Consider the following 26,501-nt stretch of genomic DNA (forward strand, 5'->3'; position numbering starts at 1 on the left):
GTGGCAGAACCAGGATTTGAATAAGGCAGTTTGATGTTAGAATCTATGTCCTAATGACAAGGCCTGAAGCATAATTCTGGCACTGGAAATCAAGACAAAAAGGAATCACTCAGGTTTCACTAGTCACAAAGTACTAGTTGCCTGGTAGAGGCAATTTTTTGGCTCTAAATTCAGGGAAAATGCTGTTAGGCATGGGGGGGATGGGAGTTCTTTGTTCTGTGATGCAGTGATGACCTCAGGGTAAACTGCCACTAGGTGGAGGAAAATGGAATGGTGGATAGAAGGCCTGCTTGGGGCTGAAGGGAACATGGAGCTTCTCTGGGGCCAGTTGACCCATGCCCTGGCTTGTAGACACTGTGGCAGCAACTGCCTCCAGAGCCCAGGGAATCTGGTGACACTATTCTTATTCATGATTTGGCAGATCCAGAGATGGTGGCAGCTTGGGAGGTGGCGACAGTTTCAACTGTGGTACTCTGGAGACATGATGCAAGGCAAGGTGGGTGACATGGATGTGCAGCTGGGTGAATGACTCTTGACACCACATGTGAGTTCAGGTGAAAAATCATTGACATGGATGTAAGCACAAGTGAATGACTGACTGACTATAAGCCTTAAATGTGAGGCTGGATGGATGACCATTATTAACACCAGATTTGAAGCCAGGTGGGTGATTACTGACCCTAGATGTACAGTTATGTAAGGGAATGCTGATCTCCAAATATGGGCTAGGTAATGGCCATTAACACCAGATAGGTAAGTGACTATTGACCACAGATGTGGGGCCAAGTAAGTAACTTCCCTCTGGATGTGGAACAGAGATTGAGGGCTTCACGCCTGAAGCCAGAGCCTTGGGTCTCTGAAAAGGCTTCATGCCTGAAGTATCTTTCTCCATTCCTCAGAGCCTACCACTTCTGTACCGTGTGACTTTCCTTGATCACCTGTGGAAGCAGAAGTCAGAGGAGGAAGAAGAGGAGGCATCTCTGGATCCACTGAAGCCATGTTCTTTTCCCAAAGAAGCTCCCATTGGAGGGCAAGCCACCACAGTCCCATGTCAACAATCCTGCAGTTCTCAGGGCCTCCACAAAGCCTCAGAGGCACCAAAGCAAGTACATACACAGACCCCAAGCCCTTCCAGATCCTTCCCCACATTTCAGATCCTGACCAACTTGCCTGTGAGGCACAAAACAGCAACAGGAAGTTATCTACATCAGAGAAAAAGCCAGCTCTTCTGGGGTCTCCCCTCTCTGCACAGTGAGTCGTTGGAGGCCATCTTCCTGAGCTCAGGTGGCCCCTCTCCCCTAAAGTTGTCTACCGGCCCTTCTGTTTTCTTCAACCAGCTTGCCTTCCTGACTAGGTCCAACCTGCTGCTTCCCCAGTACTGCTTCCCAACTCAGCCACCTACTCATGAAATCCATACTAGAGATCTGGAAGGGATGGCCCTCGATCCTCAGCAACTTCCTCCTCTATCATCCCCTTCTGTCCCATCATCACCACTCCATCTTCAGTCCTTTCCCATGGACCACAAGGGAGTCCTATCTGGTGCTAAGGCATATCCACAGTGGCTTATGCAGCAGAGTGAGGTCCCTTGGGTCTCTGAGGATCAAGCCCTGCACCTACAGCCTAAACTCCAAAGAACCAGACCCTCCAAGCTTTCCCCACCATCTGAGGTCTGGTGGAGTATGCCACGGGATCCCAGCCTCCAACAACACATTCTAGATTCACTCTCTGCCTCTCTGCTATATCCTTCTAGCCTTCTGGCAGTCCTGACAAGGTTTGAGGCCCCATGGAGGACTATGGGGCAAAATGAGGCTCCCAAAGCCCCTGTGCCAGCAATGCCAGCTCCCAGCCCAACTCCAGCCTCCCTGCCAGAACTTCAAGAAGTCGGCCCTACAGAAGAGCTGCCTGGATCTAAGGCCCTCTGGGAAACTACAAGGCAAAGACAGTATCCTCAGATCTCTGAGCCTTCAATCCTGGTCCCTTGCCAATCTGTAGATCCCATGACAGAGCCTCAAGGAACTAGCCCCCTGGGAGTTCCACCTGGATCTAAGACTCAGTGGAGAACCATAGGACATAGAGAGAGTCCTCAAGCCTTTGAGCCTCCAATGCCAGCTCCCTGCCAACCCCCAGATTCTCTGTCAGAATTCCAGAAAGTCATCCCTGAAGGACTTTCTGCACCTAGGGACTTCTGGGGAACCATAAGTCAGAGAGAGAGTTCTCAGACCTCTAGGTCTCCAATGCCATGCCCCTGCCATCCCCTAGATCCTCTGCTAGAACTCCAGGGAGGCAGTTCTCTGGGTGATCCATCTGGATATAAGCTCCAGGGAAGACACAGACAAGATTCAGGAAACGTTTGGGCCTTTAAGTCTCCAGCCTTGGACCTCAACCCAGAGCTCTATGCAACTAGTCCTGCATGTGTCCCACCAAGATCTCACACTCCATGGAAGGACAGGCAGAGCAGAGAACATCTTTGGATCTCTGCAGACCCAGTTTCTTCTACCAGTCTTCCCTCATCCTCTCTGAGTCCCCAGGGAGTCTTGTCTGAGTACAAAGCCATGTGGGAGACCAAGGGACAAAGAAAGAACCTCTGGACCTCTGAGTCCCCAGCCCCTGCCCATAGCCCATCTCTAGCTCCCATTCTAGAACTCCACAGAATCAATCCTAGGGGAGGCCTCACTAGATCAGAAACTGCATGGAAAGACATTGAGTATTCTAGGAATTCCTGGGCTTCTGAGCCCCCATCTCTAGCCCTCAGCTCACCTCCAGCTCTTACAATGGAGCCCCTCAGAGGTAGCCCCCTGGGGGTCCTGTTTGATTCTGAGGCTACATGTGGGGACATAAAAAGGAGAAAGAACTCCTGGACCTCTGAGATCCCGGCTCGCAGCTTACCTCAAGACCCACATGGAGTCAGATCCTTGGGAGCCCTGTCTGACTCTGAGCCTATTGTGGAGGATAAGGAGAAGAAAAAGATCTGTTGTATTCCTGTGTCCCCACTGTGGATTCCCAGCCCACCTCCAAACTCTATGTCAAAGTCTCCCATAAGTGAGCCTACTGGAGACCAATATACCTGTAAGCCTAAAGGGGAAGCTGTGGAGCAGAGAGACAACTGCTGGGCCACTGAGCTCCCAGCCCCAACTACCAACTCAGTCTCTGCTCCTCTACCAGATCTACATACTGACCTTGAGTTTGTGTGGAAGAATGTGCAACCAAGAGGTATCCCCCAGGGGTCCAACCCTCCAGCAGTGGATCCCCTAGAGCCAATACCCTGGCCTTCCACCTTAGGTAAAACTCTGAAAACTGAGCCCAACCAGCTTGATCTACCTAAGAAAGAGCTCTTCCCAGGGGCTAAAGTAGAAACTCCATCCTTCCAGGGAGGGGCTGTCCCAGAGGTGCCCACCCACTCTGGGATCCAGTCCTGGCACTGGAGTAGAGAGTTGGAACTCAGGCTGAAAAAACTACAGCAAAGCCCTGCTTTCAGATCCCCTGACCCAAGTCATTCATCTGGCAACTCCACTGCCCTAAGCTCCACAACTTTAGGCACCTGGAGACTCTCTTCCTGTCCCCCACAGCAGATTCATCCCTCTAATTTGTGCCCCCACTCTTCAAGCTGTCATCCCCCAAAAGTTCAGAGCACAGTAACTCAACCTATTCAGGTCTCCCATTGTTACCACTCCCACTCCTCTTCCCAGCCTCAGCCACAAGAGTCTAGCAGGGCAGAACAAGGGTCTCAGAGAGAAGAAAGAATGAAAGTGAAGATGGTGGCCCAGATCTCATCCCAAGAGCCACGTATTCTCATGGAGGCTGGTGAGAACTGCCCAGGCCTGGGCGAGCCCTCAAACCCTAAGGTCCCAGCCTCAGGCAAAAGAAACAAGGCTTCAGCCCTATCTTCAGCCAAGAAGAGAGAGAGTCCCAGGAAACCCAAAGCAGGAGACCACAGAGGAAGGGATGTAAGACTGGAGTCATCCACAGTTATAGGGAAGAGCCACCCAGCCCAGGTTGGAAGAGTAAAGGAAGCCTCTTTAAGCAGACTTTCCCAAAGATCTCAGCACAAGGACCAGAGCTCTCAACACACTGCTGCTCTCCCTCAGCAGCTTCACTCTAAGGCAGCAGGTCCCCAAATTCATCAAGGGGCAGGGCTGGGAGCTGGTGACATCTTGACCCCTCAACACTCTAAGCACTGCCCCTGGGCCCATATGGAAAAGCATCTCTCCTCCCCCACACCTCAGGTTCCCCTTACGAGGGGTCTCCCAAGAATGTTAGCCAAGTTTCTAGGTACCCATGGCCCCTGCCCACCAAATCCAATAAGCAAAGGAAAGGCTGGTAGCACTGGCACCCAATACCACAAGACCTAAAGCCAAACCAGTTGTGGGGTAGGGAGACAGAGGAAATCCTAATAAACTAGGTGAACTAGATAAATTCCACTCATGTCGTCTTTGGAGTTTGGCAGACTGGGAATGTCAGTTCCTTATTAACTTCTACTATAGCTATATTCCATCAGGATTTTGTAGGCTTAACTTCTCAAGCCCTTCACAGATGATCATCCTGGAATCCACACATCCCTGTTCTACAGGGTAAGCCTGTAAGGAGACCAGGGGAACACAGTCCAATGTTGCTCTTGAGAAAAACTTCACATCGAATGAACAGGAAAAAAATACATCTATTCACATAGACACAATTAGTCTGAGTCCAGGCAGCTGTTCTTGGTCCTGGGTATAAGTCCCCTTCTTCACCCATTTGATCCCTAAGTTCTCTACACATCGAACCATTTCTTCTCAGCCCTCTGCTCTTTCTCTCCCTAGGTGAGTTCATCCATTCCCAGGACCACAAAAACAAATGCTTTTTCACATGTTTAGTAGCCATCTGGATTTCTTCTATAATTGCCTGTTTATATTTATCCATTTTTCTACTGCTGCCATAACAAATTACCACAAAACAACAAATTGTCAGAAGTCTGACATGTCCCACTGAGCTGAAATCAAGGTTGGCAGGACTGCAATCCTTTCTGTAGGCACTGAGATCCATTCCTTGTCTTTTTCCACTTTCTAGAGGCTGCCCACATTCACTGGCTACTGGCCCTCTTCATCTTCAAAGCTAGCAAAGGCAAGTCAAGTTCTTATCACATCACTCTTTCTTCTGCCTCCCTCTTCCAATTTTAAGGATGCTAGTAATCACATTTGGTCCATCTGAATAATCCAAGATACTCTTCCTATCTTAAAGTCCTCCTATTTTAAGGTTAGCAATCTTAATTCTATCTGCAACTTTTAATTCCTTTGCCATGTAAAATAATATATTCACAGGTTACAGGGATTAGGATGTGAACATCTTGGAAGGAATATTATCCTGCTTACCAGAGATCTCAACCTATTATGCATACTGCAAATATTTTCCCCAATCTGTGGCTTATTTTCAAATTTTTTTTTTTTTTTTTTTTTAAATTTTTTTTTTTTTTTCAACGTATTTTATTTATTTTTGGGACAGAGAGAGACAGAGCATGAACGGGGGAGGGGCAGAGAGAGAGGGAGACACAGAATCGGAAACAGTCTCCAGGCTCCGAGCCATCAGCCCAGAGCCCGACGCGGGGCTCGAACTCACGGACCGCGAGATCGTGACCTGGCTGAAGTCGGACGCTTAACCGACTGCGCCACCCAGGCGCCCCATTATTTTCAAATTTTAAGGTGACTTTTACTGTACCAAAATTTAACATTTTTTAAAGTAATGAAATCAACCAACATTTTCCTTATGACTTCCAAAATACTTTCTTCTGGTGCTTTTACAGTTTTAATGTTTAGATTGTTACTTTTTGAGTATGATGTGAGAATCTAACTACCCCACCCCAAAATACAGGTCCATTTTTACCAATACCATTTAAAAAAATGTCCTGAACTCATCTCATTAAGTGCCATATTTCAAAATACAGCTCATTTTTAAATTTTTTTTTTAATTTTTTTAAATGAAATTTATTGTCAAATTGGTTTCCATACAACACCCAGTGCTCATCCCAACAGGTGCCCTCCTCAATCGCCATCACCCACTTTCCCCTCCCCCCACCACCTCCCATCAACCCTCAGTTTATTCTCAGTATTTAAGTGTCTCCCATGGTTTGCCTCCTTCCCTCTTTGTAACTTTTCCCCCCCTTCTCCTCCCCCGTTCTTCTGTTGAGTTTCTCAGGATCCACATATGAGTGAAAATATATAGTATCTGTCTTTCTCTGCCTTATTTCACTTAGCATAACACTCTCCAGTTCCCTTCACTTTGCTACAAATGGCCAGATTTCATTCTTTCTCATTGACAAAATATGGCTCATTTTTAAAGCATCTCTATCTAAGCTTCAGATCCACATATCCAATAGCCTACTAGATATCATCTCCTATTTAGCTTGTCCAAAATTCATTTTCCCTTTTAACCTTTTCCTCCAGTATGCCCACTCCTATTGAAGGGTATCACATCCATCTCAATACTCAAGTCAGAAGCCTGTCATCCCTGACTCCTCCCTTCCCCTCACGTCCTAATCTAGTCAATTTTAACCCTGTCAATTACACCTATGAAATGCACTTCAAATCCATTTCCACTACTCCATTTCCACCATCACTGTCTTAGTTCAGTCATTTCTCACCAGATTGGTTGCCCTATTCTTTCTAATCCATCCTCCACATGGTTACAATTCTCCGGAGGTCAACTAACCCCATCTCTTCAACAAGTGTCATACACATTTGAATAAAGGAACACAACAGATGCAACCTGTGATCCTAGAATGGATACTGGTTTGGCCAAGAAGTGGGAATGACAAAACCCACTAATAAAGGTGCTTAAAAGGGAGATTAAATTCCTTTTGTGCGTGCGTGCGCACGCACGCGCACACACACACACACACACAAATATATATATATTTGTGTATATTATATATATATGACATATTTGGATCACTTGGGAAACTGAATACGGTATGAGTATCAGATTAAATGAAAATTTACTAAAAGGAAATAAGGAAATGGTAGAGATTGACTTAAAAAAGATATAAAGCAATATAATCTCATTTTGATTTAAAAATACCACATGTAGACCATAAGGGTACAACGAATAAAGGCCAGTCAAGTGGGGCCAAGTTCCCACAAGCAGAAGACTATGCATGTCCCATCTATTGTAAACGTAAATACAGTTCTGGTTACATATACGCTAAGAACAGTCATGAATCTCCTATGTCATCCCTAATTTCAAAATTTTTTGTTACAGTGATTGTTCTAGTTAACAGTTGAGACTGTTAACAGTGAAGACTAGGTATTAAAGAAACAAATGAAGTATATTTGTTTTAGAATATAGTATCTGAGATTCAATTTTTACATAAATTTGTTTTGTCATGGTATAATTACCAAACCCTTTCTTGAAATATGATTCAGTGATTCCATGACATGGAAGCATGTGATTTTATGGACATTTTAAAGAAAGTAAAGAATCCATTAAAAAAAAAGGAAAAAAAAACAAAACACCTCATCTCATCCATCATTCTCATACAAAAACAAAAAAACAACAAAAAAAAAACCCAGTACCATGTATTTACATGCACCAAAAGATATAAACTAAAGTCATTAAGATGATCTCTGGGAATATTAATTTTAATAATTTGTTTATATATTTCTAAATTTCTACAATGCACATTACTGCTTCTATAAAAACAGGTTTTTTAAAAAGTGAATTGTCAGGGTGTCTGGCTGGCTCAGTCAGTAGGGTGGTGCAACTCTTGATCTCTGGGTGGTAAGTTGGAGCTCCATGTTGGGCTGGAGATTACTTTAAAAATTTTTTTGTCCATGCATAATGTGCATATGGCTGACAATACTATGTACACTTGGAAATTGTTGGATAGGTGTGCTTTTTTTTTTTTTGCCACAATTAAAAAAATAAAAAGTGAACTATCTAGCACTGAAATCTGTCACTTCCCTGCCTAAACTGCACAGAAAGCCCACATCTTTAAAATAAACTTAAGGCACCTGACTGGCTCAGTCAGTGGAGCATGCAACTCTTGATCTTGGGTTTGTAACTTCAAGCCCATGTTCAGTGTAGAAATTACTTAAAAAATTTTTTTAGTTTATTTATTTTGAGAAAACATGTGCACGAGCAGGGGAGGTGCAGAGAGAGGAAGAGAGAGAATCACAAGCAGGCTCTGTGTTTGTCAGCTCAAGAATCCCACACGGGGCTCAATCTTGCAAAGCGCAAGATCATGACCTGTGCTGAAACCAAGAGTCGGACGCTCAACAGACTGGGAAACCAAGGTGTCTCAAAATTAAAATCTTCAAAAAAATAAACTTCACTCCTGGAATTTAAGATTCTTTATGAGGTGGCTGACCTCTCCAAATACACTCCCCTGCTAGTCAACTGATGCTTCTTAAGCATGCTCTGTACTTTCTAACTTCTGTGCTTTTTGCTCAGACTGCTCTCCCCTACTTCTCCATGTCAAGTCTCACACATTCCTTTAATGCCCAGCTCAGACTGCTTCCAGAGGCTTTTTTCCCCCTAACACCTCCAGAGCCTTCTGATTCTCCTGTCTTGGTATGGTTTCCCGTTCCTTGCAGCCCTATAATTTGTACCTTTTTCACCACTCCAATTCCCTGGTAGTATGATAATCAAGCCCCTCAAAAAAAAAGTTATGGTTCAGTGAGGTCAAATCCACATTCCCAATCTAGTGCTCTTTCCATTCTACAATATTCCCTCTACTCCATATATTTAGTTGAGAAAAACAGAAGGCACATGCTGTCCCTCTGCCTCCTGTCACTCTTTTGTTCCAAAGGTTTAGCCCAAACCTGTCTACAGGGTCCAAGTCCAAAACTCACCACCTGCTGGCCAGGAGTGGAAATGAAGGTATTTTCTTTCTATCTCACTATTCTCCCAAAATAGTCTCAAAAACAATGCAATTTTTTAAATTTCATTTTAAATAGGCTCCACATCCAACGTGGGACTGAAACTCATAACCCTGAGACCAAGAGTTGCATGCTCCACCAACTGAGCCAGCCAGTACCCCAAAGACCATGCAATTCTAAATTTCTACTTGACACAGGGACATTTCATGAGTCTATGCACATCTGGGTAGTTTTATGAAAAATCAAAGTGCTATTTAAGTCTTTTTTAATTAAGTCTTCAGTAGGTTATATGGCTGGACAAGAGTAACAAACCACTTAACATGCGCCTCAGTTCAGTCTAATTAATGACTGGCAGGCCTGTGTTCCTCATGGGGATTATTGCATGACTAGAGCCTCTCACAGCAACTTGTAGATCAGTATGGATCCAAATATATCTTAAGATGTCAGGTTTATAATTCCATCTTTGCTTTTGCCCCTGTGATATACTGTTGATACTCTATAATGTTTCATGCCATATTTTTAGTTAGAAATCCACCTTCAAGGGGCACCTGGCTGGCTCAGTCAGTTAAGTGTCCAACTCTTGATTTCAGCTCAGGTCACGATCTTAGGGTTCTTGGGATCGAGCCCCTTATCAGGGTCTGCGCTGAAAGCGTGGAGCCTGCTTGGGATTCTCTTTCTCTCCCCCCACCCCCAACTCGCACTTTCTCTCTCAAAATAAATAAACGTTTAAAAAATCCATCTTCAAATTGTAGCATTTGCCCTATGGAAGAAATGATTAGCTACAGTAAAGTTACAAAATCCAATTTGTTTCTAGGAACACTGCAAGGGAAAAGATGGACTGCCTGTATGACCTGCCTCTTGGTCTAAGCATGCAGGCATCTGCAGGTGTGTAAGCTGACAGTCCCCCACCCTGCTTTCTACAGTTTACAAAGCACTGTTCATCACTTTACCAGAGGCTCCAAAAGAATGTTCATCACTTTACCAGAGGCTCCAAAAGAACTAAGTGCCCTGTTCAAAGCTACATGGCTATAAACACAAGTGCCAGAACTAGAACTAGGCCTCTCACTGCAAGTCTGCTCTTGCTTTTCCTGAAGAGTCTATAGCGCTGTCTTCTATAGACACGCTTTGTGTGACATGTAAAAACCAACCAATCATTCCAATACAAATTTCTCACATATCAACCAGTATCTCTACATATTTCGTAGGGTAATAGTACTTGCCTTCTATTCTGTTCCTATAGCTGGATGCAGAGGTACCAACCAAATGTCTCTCCCCCAAAAGATCTTATCTTTGACCCACAATGAGGTTAGGCTGCCAACCCACAGGGATGAGCCACATGGATGAGACAGAATAACAATGTTCAAAGTGGAAACAGGACTGAAGGCTAGCCATCAGGACACCTAAATGGTGGGAAAACCAGAAGAGGACCAAAGACAGAATGTGGTAGAGAAAGTGTCATGGAAAATAAGGGAAAGTCAACCCAAATCTCCAACATACAAAAATCTATTTCACAGCACATGAATTCAAAATGGTCCAGTTTCATCAGCCAATATAATGATCTCATGTCCTTGTAGATTATCTATCTTTATAACCCATACCTGAGACTGGTATAAGCACTAGGATGACCAATAAAATTTTGACTTGGGATTATCTTCTCTGCACCATACTCCTCTCTGGGTAAGGCATCACAGTATCACAGTACTGATCCCAAAAGCACTAAGTGATTATGTTGGTACCTGTTGAACAAAAAGGATATTCTATACTGGGAGGTGGACAAAACTACGCAAGCAATCATCTGAAAAACTGTGAGCAGGGGAGGATGTTAAGTTTAGAAAAAAAACACATTCAATACTAGAATTTTATATTAGAAAAAAACTATTTTTTTATAATACAAATTACATAAAGTGGACATAATTGTACGTGACCCTCAACCACAGCATGAGTGTTTAGGATTTTTAGATGTTCAAAAGAACATCCACTGCAGACAGAAATTCTTTCTACAACCCTTAAGATTTTGGGAGGGCATCCCAATTCAGTCCTTGGTCAGAAAAAGGGAGAGAGCTCTGCAGGCCTAGCCTTACCATCCACATCAAACACAGGTGGAAAATGCCATACTCTCCACAACTAGAGCTTCTTCAGGCTGCACACCCCTCCACTGCTATCCTATCCAGTGATAATGCAGGCATGGGGCAAGGCAGCAGTTCATACCACTGTTAATCAGGAGGGGAAGAGGGTGCAATCTTACTCTCAGGATTTCACATTTGAAGAGTGCCTTGACAGTAAGGGGTAGCCCAAGGCCCTTCCCAGGAAAAGAAGCAGGCACAGGGGCCAGGACTCAGGCTCCATTTTGACCCAACGTTTATTGTCCTTTTACAACATGTCATTTTTGGTTTAGAAACTGCTTGTGATTAGTTTTCCAACATTAACTCAAAAGCATGTAAAATAAAATCAACCTACTCTATATAAACACCCAGCAACTGTGGCCCTTCATCCTCCTGCCCAGGTTGGGTAGAGGGAAGAAGGGAGGGCTTGAGTAGCACTGAGTGAAGTGCAGATGCTTTACTGTGGGGAGTGGCGGTGGTGCCTTGGTTCACACCCACACAGGTCTCCTGCACTGCCCCAAACTACAACAGAAATGGCGTAGGCCCAAGGCCCAATTCCCTGTTGGTAATTCACTCTCCGCCTCCCAAATGAAAATCGCTTTTATTTTATCGCTTTTGTTTTGTATTTTTTTGCAACAGAAACCCCCTGTCCAGAGTCTGACTGTAGCTGAACTGTTCAGACTGAGGAATGGAGCAGGCCATGGGCACACCCCTGGTCCCTCCTGGGCGAGCGCCCCCACCCTCAGGGAACAAGGTCCAGCCAGGCCAGCTCGCTGCATGCTGGCCACCACCACTTAGCCATACAGGTCATCATCATTGTCTTCTGTGTACACGCTGCCACCTGTGCCGCCTCCACTGCCCTGACTGGGGCCAGCTCCACCCTGGTTTCCTGAAGGGAATCTGTATGCACAAGAGCAGATCCAAAAAAGAGGGTTAGGACGGGGCCTGTGTGGGACTTTCACAATTAACCCTCCAGCCTCCTTAGGACTCCCACAACCTTGGTTGTACAGTTTCCTAAGACAACTTAAGTACTGCCCATTGCAATATAATTACCTGAAGCTGCCAAAGCCCCGACTCTGCTGAAGGGTCTGAGCAAACATCTCATACTTTCGGATGTCATTGTCACTAACAGAACGGCGAGCAAAGCGCATGGCTTCCTCAAAGTGATCTCGGCGAATCTCAGGCACTGGATCATCTTCTTCTACCTCCTGCAGGGTTGGTAAACACAGACCACCAGAGCTCAAGTCCAGCCTGGATTCCTTCCCTGACCTTCCTGCCCCCCATTACTGTAGCAGTTTTTTGGTCTCCCTGTCTCTCTAATCCACCCTGAATAAGTTGCAAGGCCAATCTTCCTAAAACTGCATCAGTGCCCTGTTTAAAAACCTGTCAGTGCATTCTGGAAAAGGCAAAACTGTATGAACAAAATCATCTGAGTGGTTGCCAGGGGCTTAGGGTGGAAAAAAGTGACTAAAACGTGACAGGAGGGAATTTCTGGGATGACAGAAATTTATCTGAATGGTGGTAGTAGTTATAGAACTTAAAAATACATTTGTCAAGATGCACAGATACACTATACATTAAAAAGGTGAATTTTACTATGTGTGAATTGTATCTCAATAAACTTAAATTTTAAAAATTAACAGGGGCGCCTGGGTGGCTCAGTTGATTAAGCATCCAACTCTTGATTTTGGCTCAGGTCATGATCTCACAGTTCAGGAGTTTGAGCCCCATGTTGGGCTCTGCACTGACAGCACGGAGCCTGCTTGGTATTCTCTCTCTCCCTCTCTCTGCCCCTCCCCCACTTGCGTATTCAGACACTCTCTCTCTCTCTCTCAAAATAAATAAACTTTTAAAAATAAATAAGCAATTTCTTTCTTTTTTTTTTTTTTTTAACGTTCATTTATTTTTGAGACAGAGAGAGACAGAGCATGAACAGGGGAGGAGCAGAGAGAGAGGGAGACACAGAATCTGAAACAGGCTCCAGGCTCTGAGGTGTCAGCACAGAGCCCGATGCGGGGCTCGAACTCACGGACCGTGAGATCATGACCTGAGCCGAAGTCAGACGCTTAACCGACCGAGCCACCCAGGCGCCCCATAAATAAGCAATTTCTAACAACAACAACAAAACCCCTAAATTTTAAAAAGGTAAAAAAGTGCTTACCACATCCACATTATGCTTTACCTAGTGGCCTTACTTCCAGTAACATATGCCCTCTTAAATCTACCCCAGTTTTCCCCAATTCCTGCAATCCTATTTCTTGAGCCAGTTATTTGGGATACTTATTTCCTTAGCCTTTACACTCTCCCTTCATAAGCTGGCTCAAACCCTATCTCTTCCACTGAGAAGCCACTCCAATTGCTGTGATTTATGAGAGTGCTCCATAGCATTAACCGTATCAATACATTCTAAGCTTTTATGGGAAGAAGAAGGGATGTCTCAGAACCCCTACAAAAGGTAAAGAAGCCTTTCATTCATGTATTTATTCATTCATTAAGTCTCTATCATGATGCCAAGATAGAGTGGGAAATATGCAAGATAATATAGATTCCTTATCTTTACGAAGCTTACACACACAGACACACACCAAATTCTGCATTTAATTTCAGGAGATCCATGGACCACCAATGAAGGACAGGTCTATGGATCCCAGGTTCTAAATCCTGCTCTATTTGTTTATCTACATAATCATATTTTGATTTCCTTCATAGAGCTTACCTCAAACAGAGTATATATAGACTACCTATATCTTTTCTGCCTTTATAATTCCAGACTGAAAAGATTAACCCTCAGTATTCATTCTTTTTGATGCCCTGCTAATAGGGCATCGGTCAGATATCTTTCCAAAACCTTACACTCTTAACTCTATAGAGCATGGTAGAGATTGTCCCTGGGTCCCCACAACAGGCACATAGGGGGAAAAGTTGCAGACTCACCATGGCAGATGGGTTGGTCTGCCTCTCCCGTTCTCGCCTAATCTCACTCTCGATGGATTCACGGATGGCCAGCTTGCAAGCACGTTGGCAAATCTCTGTCAGGTCAGCTCCAGAGAAGCCATTAGTCATCTTGGCCAGAAACTCCAAATCTACATCCTAAAAGAAGCAATAGAACTACCTTAGCATTTAGCCTCTCCTCCCCTGTAATATACTCCAAGCACTCCTAATTTTAGTTTGTCCCATCTTTTGTCAAATCTTCCATTCTCCCTTTACAATGCTAACCCTAGAAATCCCCAATGGAATCTTCTGCAGGAACCAAACTCCATACTAGGCTGAGCACTCATAAAAGTGCACATCACCAATAGCGCTACACCTGCCTTGGCAACTGGGGACTTGCGCAGGTTGGCCTTGAGGATGGCAACACGGGACTTCTCATCAGGAAGTGGAATATAGATGAGCTGATCAAGACGGCCAGGTCGCAGAATAGCAGGATCAATGATGTCAGGTCTATTGGTAGCCCCAATAATAAACACATTCTTTTTTGTAGACATGCCATCCATTTCTGTCAGGATCTGGTTGATGACTCGGTCTGCAGCTCCACCACCATCTCCAATGTTACCACCACGGGCCTTGGCAATTGAATCCAGCTCATCAAAGAATAGTACACAGGGGGCAGCTTGGCGGGCCTATGGGAGAGACAGATGAACTCAAGCATTAGCACAACTGGGTCTCTCAGACCTAAGAAGGAAAGGAAATTAAAGTGACCTTTACTGCCCCAGCTGAACTGCCAGAACAAGATGATTTCAGTTCTCCCAAAGAAATAGCTTCCTTGCTGCCAAGCAAGTGAACAGAAAAATCAGCTGCTTCTAACTCACCTTGTCAAAGATTTCCCTGACATTGGCTTCAGACTCCCCAAACCACATGGTGAGCAGCTCAGGACCCTTGATGGAGATAAAGTTGGCCTGGCACTCATTAGCAATGGCTTTGGCCAGCAAGGTTTTCCCACAGCCAGGAGGTCCATAGAAGAGTACTCCCTTGGAGGGTGTCATGCCAAATTTGAGGAATTTGTCTGGGTGCTCCACAGGATACTAGGAAGAAAAGGAAAGAGGGTTCAGGATACCCACCCAGTTTAAAACAAACTTAATGAACAGTAGCATCCCTCCCAACCACAACATGGTATAAGATCAGGCTCTCTAGGAGCAGGCTCCTTAGTGTCTCCAAACTGAGAATAACAGATTCATGAATTATGCTCTCACAATTCCTGTAATAACCGCCAACACCCCAAGACCATCTAAGCTCAATTACGTTGTTCTGAGGCAGTAACTTACGCTGGACCAAGTTACCCTACCTGGACCAGCTCCTGAAGTTCACGTTTGACATCCTCCAGGCCCCCAATATCCTCCCAGGTTACCTGTGGTACCTCCACCACAGTTTCCCGCAGTGCTGATGGGTTGCTCTGGCTCAGGGCCCACTAAGAAGAAAAAGGAGAAACAAAAACAAAAAAACAGCTGGGGATGAGACTTGCCAGGTGAGGTCAAAATGTGCATGTGTGTGTACCTGAGATGGGGGTGCAATCCTTACCCGGAAGTCATCCATAGTAACTGCCAGAGAGTTCATGACTTCAGCATCAATGGTCTCATCCTCTAGGTCAATGAGATCCATTTTCTTGCGGATAGCCTGAAGAGCAGCCTCAGAGCACAAGGCTGCTAAGTCAGCGCCCACATGCCCGTGGGTCTCATTGGCTACCTGCAGAGAGAAGAGCTACTTACTACTCTGTGTCTAAGACCTAGATGCCTTAGGAGGCTCAGAGACAACAAAATCTTGGCCCCTTACCCTGACTCCTATCTGTGGGTCTTCCCATTTCCCTGAACACATACCAGCAGTTCTTTCACTGGCTGGGTTTTAAGTAGTCAAGCCTGGACGTGGGGCCTAGAAATAAAGCCGACCCCAAAGTTCCAGTTTACTCTAATGTGGTGTCAACCGAGAACACACCAACTCCAGTTTCCTGAATTCAATCTCAAATCACTTCCTTTCCCTCACCCAGGAATCAAAATTAGTCTCTTTACATCTTGAGCTTGTGTCCTTACCCAGTTCCCTTCAACTGTCTAGAAACAGACATCCTAACTCTGGGCCACCCCTCATTATCACTCCACCTGTTCCAGGTCCACATCATCTGCCAATTTCATGTTCTTGGTATGGATCTGAAGAATTTCCAAGCGTCCTGTAGCATCAGGGATTCCAATATCTACCTCCCTGTCAAAGCGACCTGCAGGACAGTGTATGAACACAGACAGGGCTCATTTCTATTCCAGAGAGAGAAAGGAACAGGTCTAAGGTGACCACCATCCCTGTTTGCCCAGGACTGTCCTGGTGTTAGCACTGAAAGTTACATGTCCTGGGAAACCCCTCAGTCTCAGGCAAACCAGGATGGTTGGTCACCCTAGATAGGACATGGGATAAGGGAAAGGACCCTGCGACCTATCACTTGCAAGGAGCTTCAAGAAATCCTCAGCATTTGGGGCACCTGCGTGGCTCAGTCAGTTCAGCATCCAACTTTGGCTCAGGTCATGATCTCACCGTTCGTGAGTTTGAGCCCCACATCGGGCTTGCTGCTGTCAATGCAGAGCCCACTTTGGATCCTCTGTCCCCCTCTTCCTGCCCCTCCCCCACTCACGTTCTATCAGAAATAAATTAAAAAAAAAAAAAGGAATCCTCTGGATTAGTTGACTTAAGATGAAGGACAGACATGGAATCAAAAAGATTAAGTTCAGCAGAGCTATAATCTATGAGGAAGAACAGGGTTGAAAAAAATTTGGGGTCCTTACCAAATCGTCGAAGGGCTGGGTCAATGCTATTGGGTCTGTTGGTTGCTGCCATGACGATCACATGTGCTCTCTGCTTTAGGCCATCCATGAGAGTCAACAACTGTGATACAATACGCCGCTCCACCTCCCCATGGGTCTGTCAGGACAGGATGTCTGGTCAGAAGTGAAGCGAGGACCTTTCAACCCCCATTATCCCCTTGGGTAGGTTCCTACTTTCTCTCTTTTGGGAGCAATGGCATCTAGCTCATCAATGAAGATGATGGCGGGAGCATTCTTCTCAGCCTCCTCAAAGGCTTTACGAAGGTTGCTCTCAGACTCACCAGCCAACTTGCTCATGATCTCGGGACCTGAAAGGATACGGAATAGAACCAATGACAAATCTACAGCCTTCCTCAATCCCAAAAGAAATCAGATCTCTTATCTGCCCAGCCCAGAAACAAATGCTGTACAAAAATGTGGTAACCTCTGCCTACTTTCTCATAGACTCTACCAGACCCTACCCCAGGACAGCCAGCAGATTAGGCTAGAGAGAAGCCAAGGACTCAAACTATCAGGCAAGCTCAGGACTATCTCACATTCAAGCTCTAAGTGTCAGGAAGACAGCACATGTTCTGGGACCTCTGGCTAGAGCAGGAGAAGCAGCACACCAGTTGGATCTCTATCATTCTCAAAGAGCCAGTTGGTCTCAGCCAATATTCCCCTAAACCTTTTCAAATAAATTAGCAGACAAAAATTTTAACTTGCTCCCCCTAAATATTTTCAGCCTTTCCACAATCTTTCTCAAGGGTGGGGGAAGGATAGAGCAGGGGGCACCAGAGTGCAATACCTTCCCCTTATTGCTTCTCTATCTGTAATGTACCCCAGCAGAAGAAAGATGATGAAATATACACGAGTGCACATGTATAAATAAACGTGTCCATGAGTTCTCCAGCTCATAAGACTGATCATGCTCAGCTCAGAATAAGGTCCAGCCAAACACAAGGTGAACCAAGTCTCCTACCATTGATCAAGAAGAAGAAGGCTCCAGTCTCATTTGCCACAGCTCTGGCAATTAGGGTCTTCCCAGTCCCAGGAGGTCCATAGAGCAGGATTCCCCGAGGAGGCTGGGGACCAGTACAGAGAGTATGGTTAGGTTCAGACTCCCACCTTCTCCCAACCCCAACCACTCTAAAATGGTTTGACTATGGCTCTATCTAGAGACAGTGAGAATCAGAGCTCAACCCCAATATCAGTTAGGAGCCCTCAGCATTAGCTGCTTGAAAGACAGTTTACTTCAGATCATACTCCCTCCTCTTATTAGCAGAGAAAATATGCTTAGAAAGCTGACACTTATGATTCCAAGTTACATAAAAGACTAAGAGCAGGAGCAGAGAAACCTTCCTAAGAAATCAGTGTGGCTAAGTCTGAAGATCCTGGGACTAGGAAACAGTAAGAGGTCTTTAAGCCAAAAGGGCTTGACTTTGGACAGGCAAGGGCCAGGACTAGCTTAGCCATCTAAGAAAGAGTTATTACCAGAGGCTCACTCACTCTAGTAATCACAACCCTCCAGGATTTATTATCATATTGGAATGCTTTTCCTTACCACCAACCACAAGTTTTCCTCTTTGAAGCTGTCTTTTCTGTGGCCTCATCCACAGGCTGCACATGGGAAATGCCCACACAGAAGATAAAATTATTGGCATGGTACATAATAGAAAGGGATAATTCCATCTTCAGTGTGCTCCAGGATATGGAAATGGTTAGGAAGTTACAATGAGATCTGCAGTTCTCAAATGTTTTGGACTCAGTACCCTTCACAATGCAAATTTCCTTAAATTTCTACTTCTATTGGATAGCACTGTTATAGACAGTGGCAAACTATGTTAGTTGGCAAACTATGAAGATTTGTTTTTATAGGGTCCATGACATAAAAATGGTTTTTACATCTTTAAAGGGCTGTGAGGACAAAGAAAAAAAAGATATGCAACGAAAAACTTAATTGACCTGGTCTGTTCTAGACCATTAGTAGCTTAATAAATTTACAGTTCTCTTCACACAAAGAATATATTACTCCCCCTCTAATCCAAGGGAATAGTGAAAAATACGTGTGAAAAAAGGTTCTGTGATTAGACACCGAGCCTTCATTGATCACAGCCTAGATTATGTCCCACTGGGCCCAGGATGCTCACCTTAACACCAATTGCCTTAAAAAGGGCAGGATGTCTCAGGGGTAGCTCCACCATCTCCTTTATCTGAGCTAGCTGTTTCCTGCAGCCACCAATGTCATCATAGCCTACTTCATTCAAGGACTCTTCCTCATCCTGAATGTTGAGGAGACAAAGGAAAAAAGAAGGCAGCAATATTAAATATCAGCAAAGTTGAGTTTCTCCAAATCCTTCTATAATCTGCTGTAGAGAAATCTGTTATATGAGAAGATTCCCTTCTGAGGGGATGCTGCCCCAAAGAAGCACTGTAAAAATCCCAAAGCAAAGATTTCTAGCATAGCTTTACCCTTTCAGACTGTCCTTAGTATTACTAGGAAGGACTGCCCTAAGACCTAAAGCTGGAAACTCTGGAAAACAGGTGAAAGTCTAGATGCCATCATCAATTGTCACTTCTACAAAAATTATTACGACTACTTAGATCCTCTAGGTTCAATCTAGATTTTAAAAACCACTGGTTATCACTTATTTCTAAGTAACATGTAGGTCCGGAAATGAATAGTTGGGAGATTTCCCACCTCTGGAAAGAAGCTTGGTCCCAAACAGTACAGTTTTAGTAGTCACCACATGACTGCCCCACTTCATAATCATGAAACTGGGTACTGGGATGAAGGAGAGAACTCACCTCTCGTTTGATAGGCTCCCCTTCACAGTGGATCACTGTGTCTGGAGCAACAATGCAGTAAGGGCTGGGATCTGTCTCCACTACTTTGAACTCTACAGCACGCATTCCACCCCGGACAAGGAAAATATCTCCTGTGAGCAATTAACACAAGTGCAGTCAGAGATGTCAAATACCAAACCAAGTGAGAATTCCTCATCAGAACCTGGGGTCTAAAATGCCACGTTCACTAGACATTGCCATTTTTCCCTTCCCACCTCCATCTTATTAAGCATCAGGTAAGAAGAGAAAACTAAACTGTGAAGAGTCCCTCTGTCATTCAAGAGGGCACTGAACAAAACCTTATGGGATTTTGGCACATCATGTTTTGGCCTTTGTCCAGAGGCCAATAAAGATTTTGACTTCTGGGCTATATATAACCCAAGCTTTCTCAACAACCACCAATGGTCAGGCTGTGCTAAATATTAAAATACACTTTGGACTTGACACAGTCAAAAGGACCCAAGTTCTCCTTTAGAGACAAAAGAGAAAAGGGACACCTGGGTGGCTCAGTCAGTTAAGCATCAACTTCAGCTCAGGTCATGATCTTGTGGTTCATGGGTTCAAGCCCCACATCGGGCTCTGTGCCAACAGCTCAGAGCCTGCAGCCTGCTTCAGATTCTGTGTCTCCCTCTCTCTCTGCACCTCCCCCACTCACGCTATCTCTCTCTCAAAAATAAACAAACATTAAAAAAAATATATATAGCGTACTCTACTGAAGCAGGAACTGGGAGTAGGGAAACAGGAAAATGGGAGGGAGGAAGAGGGAAGGAGAGAGTACACATGAACATGTGTGCAGAATGTGTGTGTCAGCACTTATATGAGAATGAGATAAAGACATTCCAAGGTTTACTCCCAGGTATCCCTACAAATAACCATGCTTAAGCTCAGTCCCTAGAATTCTCTCTCACCTTTCCGGATGGGTCGATAAGCTTCCAGGAAGTATGGCTTAAGGTAGACCTCGAAGAGATTGCCAGTGATGCCTTCCACTGTGTCATCAATGGGTAGCACATGGATACGTTTGCCGTACTTCACATCAGGGCACGGCTGGATGCTGAGGATGACAAGCAGACTCCATGTTACCAACCACACTGCAGCCCCAAGCACTGGGTGTCTGAAAGGGCCTGGCACAGAGAGCTGATGGCGAGCGAAAGAGAAAAGGCAGGGATGGCTTTAGCTGAAGAGAGGCAGGAACATAGAGTGGGAGTGAGGACAAAGGAGCAGCCAAGCAGAACTAAGACAAATCATATTCAGGTGGAGTAGCAGCTATAGCCATTAGAAGCTACTGGGAGGGGTGCCTGGCTGGCTCAGTCAGTAGAGCATGTGACTCTTCATCGTGGGGTCATGAGTTTGAGCCCTAAGCTGGGTATAGAGATTACTTAAATAAAACAAAAAACAAAAAAACATAAGCTACTGGGGTTGCTCACTCCCAATTAGTGAGCCAAAAGAAAGATCCATACATCTAAAGCTCCCAAAATGAGGACGCAGTAAGGAGGTATCAGTGAGATATCTTCAGAGAGATATCCAAAGATGACCCATTCTGGCTAATATCAGTAACCCAATATTATAAAGGGAGGCCTCAGTCAGACAAGTGTCAGGATCAGAGAAACAGAATTGAAAACAATCATCTCAACCAGGTGGTCAGAGCATCTTGAGAAAGTGACTAAGCACCTCCATGAAGAAGGCTACATGAAACCTAGAATCCATGAAAAATGGAAATCTGAGATGTTCCTGGCCAGGCAACAGGTGGCTGGATAGCAGTGGCCAGTAATGACTCCAAGATAGGGAATTCTCTTGCCTAAAGTTAAGTCCAGAATCACTCAGATTGAAGTTATTCAGGATCTGGCTCAAACTATGCCTCTCCTCTAGATTAACTTGGATTCTTTAAAAAAAATAATAAAAAAAAAACCTACTTGGAGGGGTGCCTGGGTGGCTAAGTCAGTTAAGGGTCCAACTCTTGATTTCGGCTTAGGCCATGATCTCATGCTTAGTGACATCAAGCCCCATGTTGGGCTCTGTACTGCCTGCTTGGGATTCTCTCTCCCTCTCTTTCTGCCCCTCCCCTTGCTTGTGTGTCCACGTGCGTGCACTCTCTCTCACCCTCTCTCTAAAAATAAACATTAAAAAACAAAACAAAACAAAAAACCTACTTGGGAGTCCACCTTCTGTGCCCACACTCCCACCTCACTCCAGCCCCAACACAAGCCATTATTCCAACACAACAGTGAGATCATTTGGTAGACAAACACCCTCAAATGGCATCCTAAACCAAGATCCAACATGTGATAAATTATACCTCTGGCAAAATAAATAAATAAATAAATAAATAAATAAATAAAGGCATCATGAAAGTCAAGAAATGCGAAAGTAATGCAGAGGTAAATTCTGAAGTCCCAAGGAGGCATAATCAAAACCAAAACACAACCCTATTATGTTGTCTTCCCGTGGCTAGGAGGCTTCTGCTAATGGCAGCTGCCAAGGCCTTTGTTAGGGTCCTGCCTATAATTCAGGCTGTCTCTGGCCTCCCATCCCTGAGGGGCTAAGAACCCCACACACACCTGATGACATCCCCTAGATGTACACGAAGGTTATTCCGAACAACTCTATTCATTCGAATCTTCTCATCGGAACATGTGTCATCAGAAAGCACAATGCACACAGCTTCCCGCCTCTTCTTTCCTTTCAGCAACACTGTGTCACCTCGGAACAACTGCAGCTCATCCATCTTGGGCTGAGGAAAGAAGGTTAAGGCCTTTGGGTCACTGGGCCACGGGGTAAGCAGCAGCCCTGGAGGCTGGAATTCCCAGTAAGCCCCATTCTATCTGTGGTCACTGCAAAAAAAAAAATGAGGAAAGAAACCTGGGAAAAGCCCTCCAGTGAAGCGCATTAAAGAAAGACTGGACCTTGGACCCAACTTACCTGGGACAAGGACACCACACTGTTGTCCTCATTGATGGCTTCATCGACAATTAACCGATTGGGACGGTTCTTCTGTTTAAGAATGGCTGTTGATAAGTCATCGCCTTTTGAACTAGAAAGAGAAAATGAAGTTAGTCCCAATACATAATAACAGCCCCAAGGGCTGCACCAGTCTCTCAAACTCACACTTAGGAAAGAAATAGTGGATAAATGAAGCTGTCCCTACACCAGAGAGGTCAGATAAAGGATACTGAGCCAAGGTCATGAAGAATAACATTTAGCACATACAATTCCCATTCCAGCAGCTCCTGGTATTCTGAGCACTGGTATCCTAGATGTCAAGGCCCCAAGTGATCTTCCCTCAGACTCAGGAAACTATGGCTTGAGAAGACTAAACAGAAGTAGAGGTTGAATAACAATTAGAGAAATGACAATAATCTTAATATGGAATAGCAATTAAGAAAAGGGGCTCTGTTATCAGACCCGCTGGGTCTGAATCCCAACCCTGCCACTGCTTAATTGTGAATTTGGGCAAGTTACTCAACCTCTCTGGATGTTGATGTCCTCACATGTAAAGAGCAAATACTGTAGTACCTATCTTAGAGAATTACTGTCTTAAGTGAGATAATGAATGCAAAATGTTCAATACAATGCCTGGTACATGGTTTTAATGGTCACAATGATTAGCGCTGCAGAACAAAGCATAAGCTCTTTCTTTGCTAACCTTCTTGGAGAATGAAGTGAGCAAGACAACTTCCTGTAGGGCTCAGGAAGGCCCCAAGTCCCACCAAGCAAGCCTGGGGACAATGAAGCACAATCATTAGCACTACCATCTTTACTGGCCAAACCTGCTGAACGCTAGTGCGTTCTGTATACCACAGAAATGTCAAGCATAAAGACCATGATATTTGGGAAAAACAAAACGAAACTAAACTAATGGATCTGGAACCTTCAAAAAGAGCCTCAAGCTCAAAAGGAGCTTTACAAAGCTCTTCAAAGACACACAATTCCACAATGTTGGTTCAAAAAATCAAAACCAAGAAATGCCGAGACAAGGAGCAAATCCAAATCCCTCACCCAAACTAAGGTTGCCCAAGTCTAAACTCAGTTTAAACCGTCTAAATAGTTTCTATCATTTCCTTGAAGATCATTCATCTGACACCAACTTCTTACCTAGCTCACCTCCAGCCATCACTAACTAGACTCAGTGGGCTCTCCATTTGAAGAGGTACCTCCTCTTACTGAGGCTCAGGAAAATCTGAACATTAACCAATATAGGGAGGCCAGACAATGGAGAAAGTGAAGAAATAAAATGGAATCTCTTCCACGAATCATTTCTTCACTCAACAAATTAGCAAGTATACATTTGAGGCCCGGCACTGTCCTATGATCTAAAGATATATCAATCAACAAAACAGTATTCCTGTTGGATATACATTCACAATGCAAGAAAAAAAAAAAAAAAAAGCCTATGCTCCAGAATAACAGCTAAGGGCTTATGGGGCTTTTACATCTTTGGGTCCTGACACACCAAAAAGAAATACAAATCCCATTCATGAAACAAAGTTGTAGGCTTTCTGCTGATCTTCTCACATAGGCTGCATATTTAATCATGGCCTTAAAACTAGTTTCCAAGAGGGGAGCCTGGGTGGCTCAGTTGATTAAGCGGCAGACTTTGGCCCAGGTCATGATCTCACGGTTCGTGAATTCCAGCCCCGCGTCGGGCTCTGTACTGACAGCTTGGAGCCTGCTTCAGATTCTGTGTCTCCTTCTCTCTCTGCCCCTTCCCTGCTCACATTCTGTATCTGTCTCAAAAATAAACATTAAAAACAAAACTAGTTCCCAAGAGTGGAGTTTCCTCAGCTTAAACTTGCCTCCCCAACATAAAAGTGTAGCACTCTGGGCACAATGCTGCAGAGCAGGCAGACTCTTCCAGTGCTTATCAACACCCTATAGAACAAGCATGATCAATGTGGCAGCTGAAGGCAATTTAAACCCATCAATTTTCCCTCTCTCCTACCCATCAAAATGTCTTCCAAGGACTGGCCACCCTCCTGTTTGATCTATAGGACTGGGGCTAGGGAAAAATAAAGTGCCAAATGCCTCTAATCAGCAGTTACCCCAAAGCTGCATTCTAGGAAAACTGCCTATCTGCCTACCATTTCTAACTCTAGCGATGGAGATGGGTAGTATGCTCTTCCCTTAAGGTAAATTTACTTCCACATCTATCTACTGAGATCAAAGGATGTAACTTTTAAAAGAGATCTTCAGCCTGATCTTGAGCCAACAGCAGTCCTGGAGGTTCTTTGAGGACATCCCCCATTGTCTCCTGCATGAGTCAGGCCCTTTCCAGAACTCCAGTGGGCCACAGGGGACTTGGAGGGAGTTCAGGTAAGAGTCATTAAGATGACCTAGAGGTTAGAAACCATCTATGATGCCAGGTTCCAAGAATTTTGAATTTTTATTTTTAGTCTTGAAAACAAATGACTGAATAACCTAAGAAAATCAGTACTAATAAGTAGCAGTCCTTTTAAAAAATAATACTTCATCTCTATTTAGAAACTTGGGGGAAAAAGGAGCACACTTCAAAAAACTAAATTTTCTTCAAGTCAGGAAAGTGATTTGCATAGAAGAGTTTCCACAGGATGGCTCTTTTTTTTCTTCAGTATCTAAAGCTCTTGATTCTAAATTTAACGGGCAGAGATGGTCGGGTTTTATCTGATGCTTTCCTGAGGGGTGGAGAGCCCAAGGTTTCTAAACACAGCCGTTTGGTGAAAGGAGCCGTGTGTGTTCAAAGAGCTAGTTTAACTCTAGCCTTCACACCACAAAGGCTGAAATCGAGGAAGGCCCACAAATTACCAACTGAGATTCTAACTTTTGCAAAAGCCCAAAACAGTAGAGAAAAGAAAAGTTCTTTCCCCGGCACCCGTTTCATAACATCAAGAAAAACTGACTAAAGCTTTCTTATGTGAATAGTAACAAGCCTAAAGTATGAAAGCCAGAAAAAAAACGCAGGGCCTGCCCTCTCCCGAACATCCCTTCACTACTCAGGTCTAGAGGATGTGAAACCAAGGGCCAGGCCGACCCTACTCCAAAAGGGAGGCGGTGAGCTTCCCTGAGCTCTCCAAGCCTTCCCAGCTCCAGCCTCCGCCTCGGTCTCCAGCCTTCTAAGGCCTTCACGTGGCCCAAAGTCCACGCCCACCGGGCCCAGTTAGGGCGTCAGGCCCATGGGGCCTGCCTGGTCTCTCCGGGGACCAAAGGCCTTCAGCATACGGTAGACCTGATCGCAGGTGGGCTCCCCAAGGCCCCGGGGCTCCGCGCCGGCAACGTGGGTCCGCAGACCTCACAAGAACCGGACAGCGGTTCCCAGGGAGCCAATCAGGCCGGCCGGGCCTGCATGACACAGCACGATCTGGCCCAGGCCCCGACCCAGGCCCAACACAAGCCCGGCCTAGGGGGCGCGCGGCTGCGCTGCCAGGCCCAGCCCGGACCGCTGCCCCTCATTCGCCTCCTTCCTCTCCTTCCCTCTCTCCTTCCTTCCCAGTCTCCACCTCTTAGACGCGCCCACGGCCAGGCCTGGCTGGGCCTACCCAGCGCGGCGAGTCCCCAGGTGCGCGCACCCGCAGCGGGCGGGCGGGCGCGCGCACACACTCACTCAGCTCCAGAGGCCATGGCGCGCGCCTCTCCCGGTCGGCGGCTGTGGCGGCCCGAGGGTAACGGCTACGAAGGGTGGCAGGCGACCAACTGGGCCGGGGCTCGGCTCTCCCGGGCGGGGATCGAGCAGCGGCGACAAACCCGCAGGCGGCCTCCTTCTCGCTTCCTCCTAGTGGCACCGGGGCGGTGGGCGGACGGTATACACTGGCTCTGATTCCGCGAGGGGGCAGCGGTAGCGACGACTCAAACGACGGCTGCAGACGCTGCGCTGAGACTGAGCCGAGAAGAGCCGAATCATCGGAAGGAGAGGTGCTCTCACCTCAGCCAATCAGCGCCTGCCCTGGGGACTCCCGCCCGCC

General features: G+C 45.4%; 2 protein-coding genes across 4 annotated transcripts; one reads left to right on the forward strand and one right to left on the reverse strand.

Moving 5' to 3' along the window:
- Nucleotides 1-215: 215 nt before the first annotated feature.
- On the forward strand, nucleotides 216-5,130 carry CUNH9orf131 (chromosome unknown C9orf131 homolog). Its single transcript, XM_019454614.2, has 2 exons — nucleotides 216-496; nucleotides 900-5,130. The coding sequence occupies exons 1-2, from the start codon at nucleotides 266-268 to the stop codon at nucleotides 4,347-4,349; spliced, it is 3,681 nt and encodes a 1,226-aa protein (XP_019310159.2). The 5' UTR covers nucleotides 216-265; the 3' UTR covers nucleotides 4,350-5,130.
- A 6,057-nt stretch (nucleotides 5,131-11,187) lies between these two features.
- Nucleotides 11,188-26,388, reverse strand: VCP (valosin containing protein). Of its 3 annotated transcripts, XM_019454610.2 has the most exons (18): nucleotides 26,144-26,387; nucleotides 22,777-22,879; nucleotides 22,489-22,600; nucleotides 22,128-22,300; nucleotides 20,481-20,623; nucleotides 19,534-19,664; nucleotides 18,876-19,007; nucleotides 17,708-17,810; nucleotides 16,921-17,054; nucleotides 16,708-16,843; nucleotides 16,036-16,148; nucleotides 15,464-15,628; nucleotides 15,231-15,353; nucleotides 14,758-14,970; nucleotides 14,260-14,568; nucleotides 13,883-14,038; nucleotides 12,002-12,156; nucleotides 11,188-11,848 (listed from the first exon to the last, which is right to left on the reverse strand). In XM_019454610.2, the coding sequence occupies exons 4-18, from the start codon at nucleotides 22,292-22,294 to the stop codon at nucleotides 11,743-11,745; spliced, it is 2,286 nt and encodes a 761-aa protein (XP_019310155.1). In that variant the 5' UTR covers nucleotides 22,295-22,300; nucleotides 22,489-22,600; nucleotides 22,777-22,879; nucleotides 26,144-26,387; the 3' UTR covers nucleotides 11,188-11,742. The 3 variants fall into 3 exon arrangements, with proteins under 3 accessions (XP_019310155.1, XP_019310154.1, XP_019310156.1); XM_019454609.2 differs by lacking the exon at nucleotides 22,777-22,879 and having other exon boundaries at nucleotides 26,144-26,388; XM_019454611.2 differs by lacking the exons at nucleotides 22,777-22,879; nucleotides 26,144-26,387 and adding an exon at nucleotides 23,213-23,231.
- Nucleotides 26,389-26,501: the final 113 nt, after the last annotated feature.

Source organism: Panthera pardus, unplaced genomic scaffold, assembly GCF_024362965.1.
Source record: "Panthera pardus isolate Hobbes unplaced genomic scaffold, ASM2436296v1 HiC_scaffold_20, whole genome shotgun sequence".
Lineage (NCBI taxonomy): Eukaryota > Metazoa > Chordata > Mammalia > Carnivora > Felidae > Panthera > Panthera pardus.

What these genes read in the sequence shown, in the direction of transcription:
- CUNH9orf131 (XM_019454614.2), top strand. Translation starts at nt 266, where the DNA reads ATGGAATGGTGGATAGAAGGCCTGCTTGGGGCTGAAGGGAACATGGAG. An exon ending in GAGACATGATGCAAGGCAAG is followed by an intron (nt 497 to 899) that starts GTGGGTGACATG and finishes TCCATTCCTCAG; the next exon opens with AGCCTACCACTTCTGTACCG.
- VCP (XM_019454609.2), bottom strand. An exon ending in CTTCTTCTTCTTGATCAATG is followed by an intron (nt 17,055 to 17,707) that starts GTAGGAGACTTG and finishes GTATCCTTTCAG; the next exon opens with GTCCCGAGATCATGAGCAAG. An exon ending in CCCAGCCCTTCGACGATTTG is followed by an intron (nt 16,149 to 16,707) that starts GTAAGGACCCCA and finishes ACTGTCCTGCAG; the next exon opens with GTCGCTTTGACAGGGAGGTA.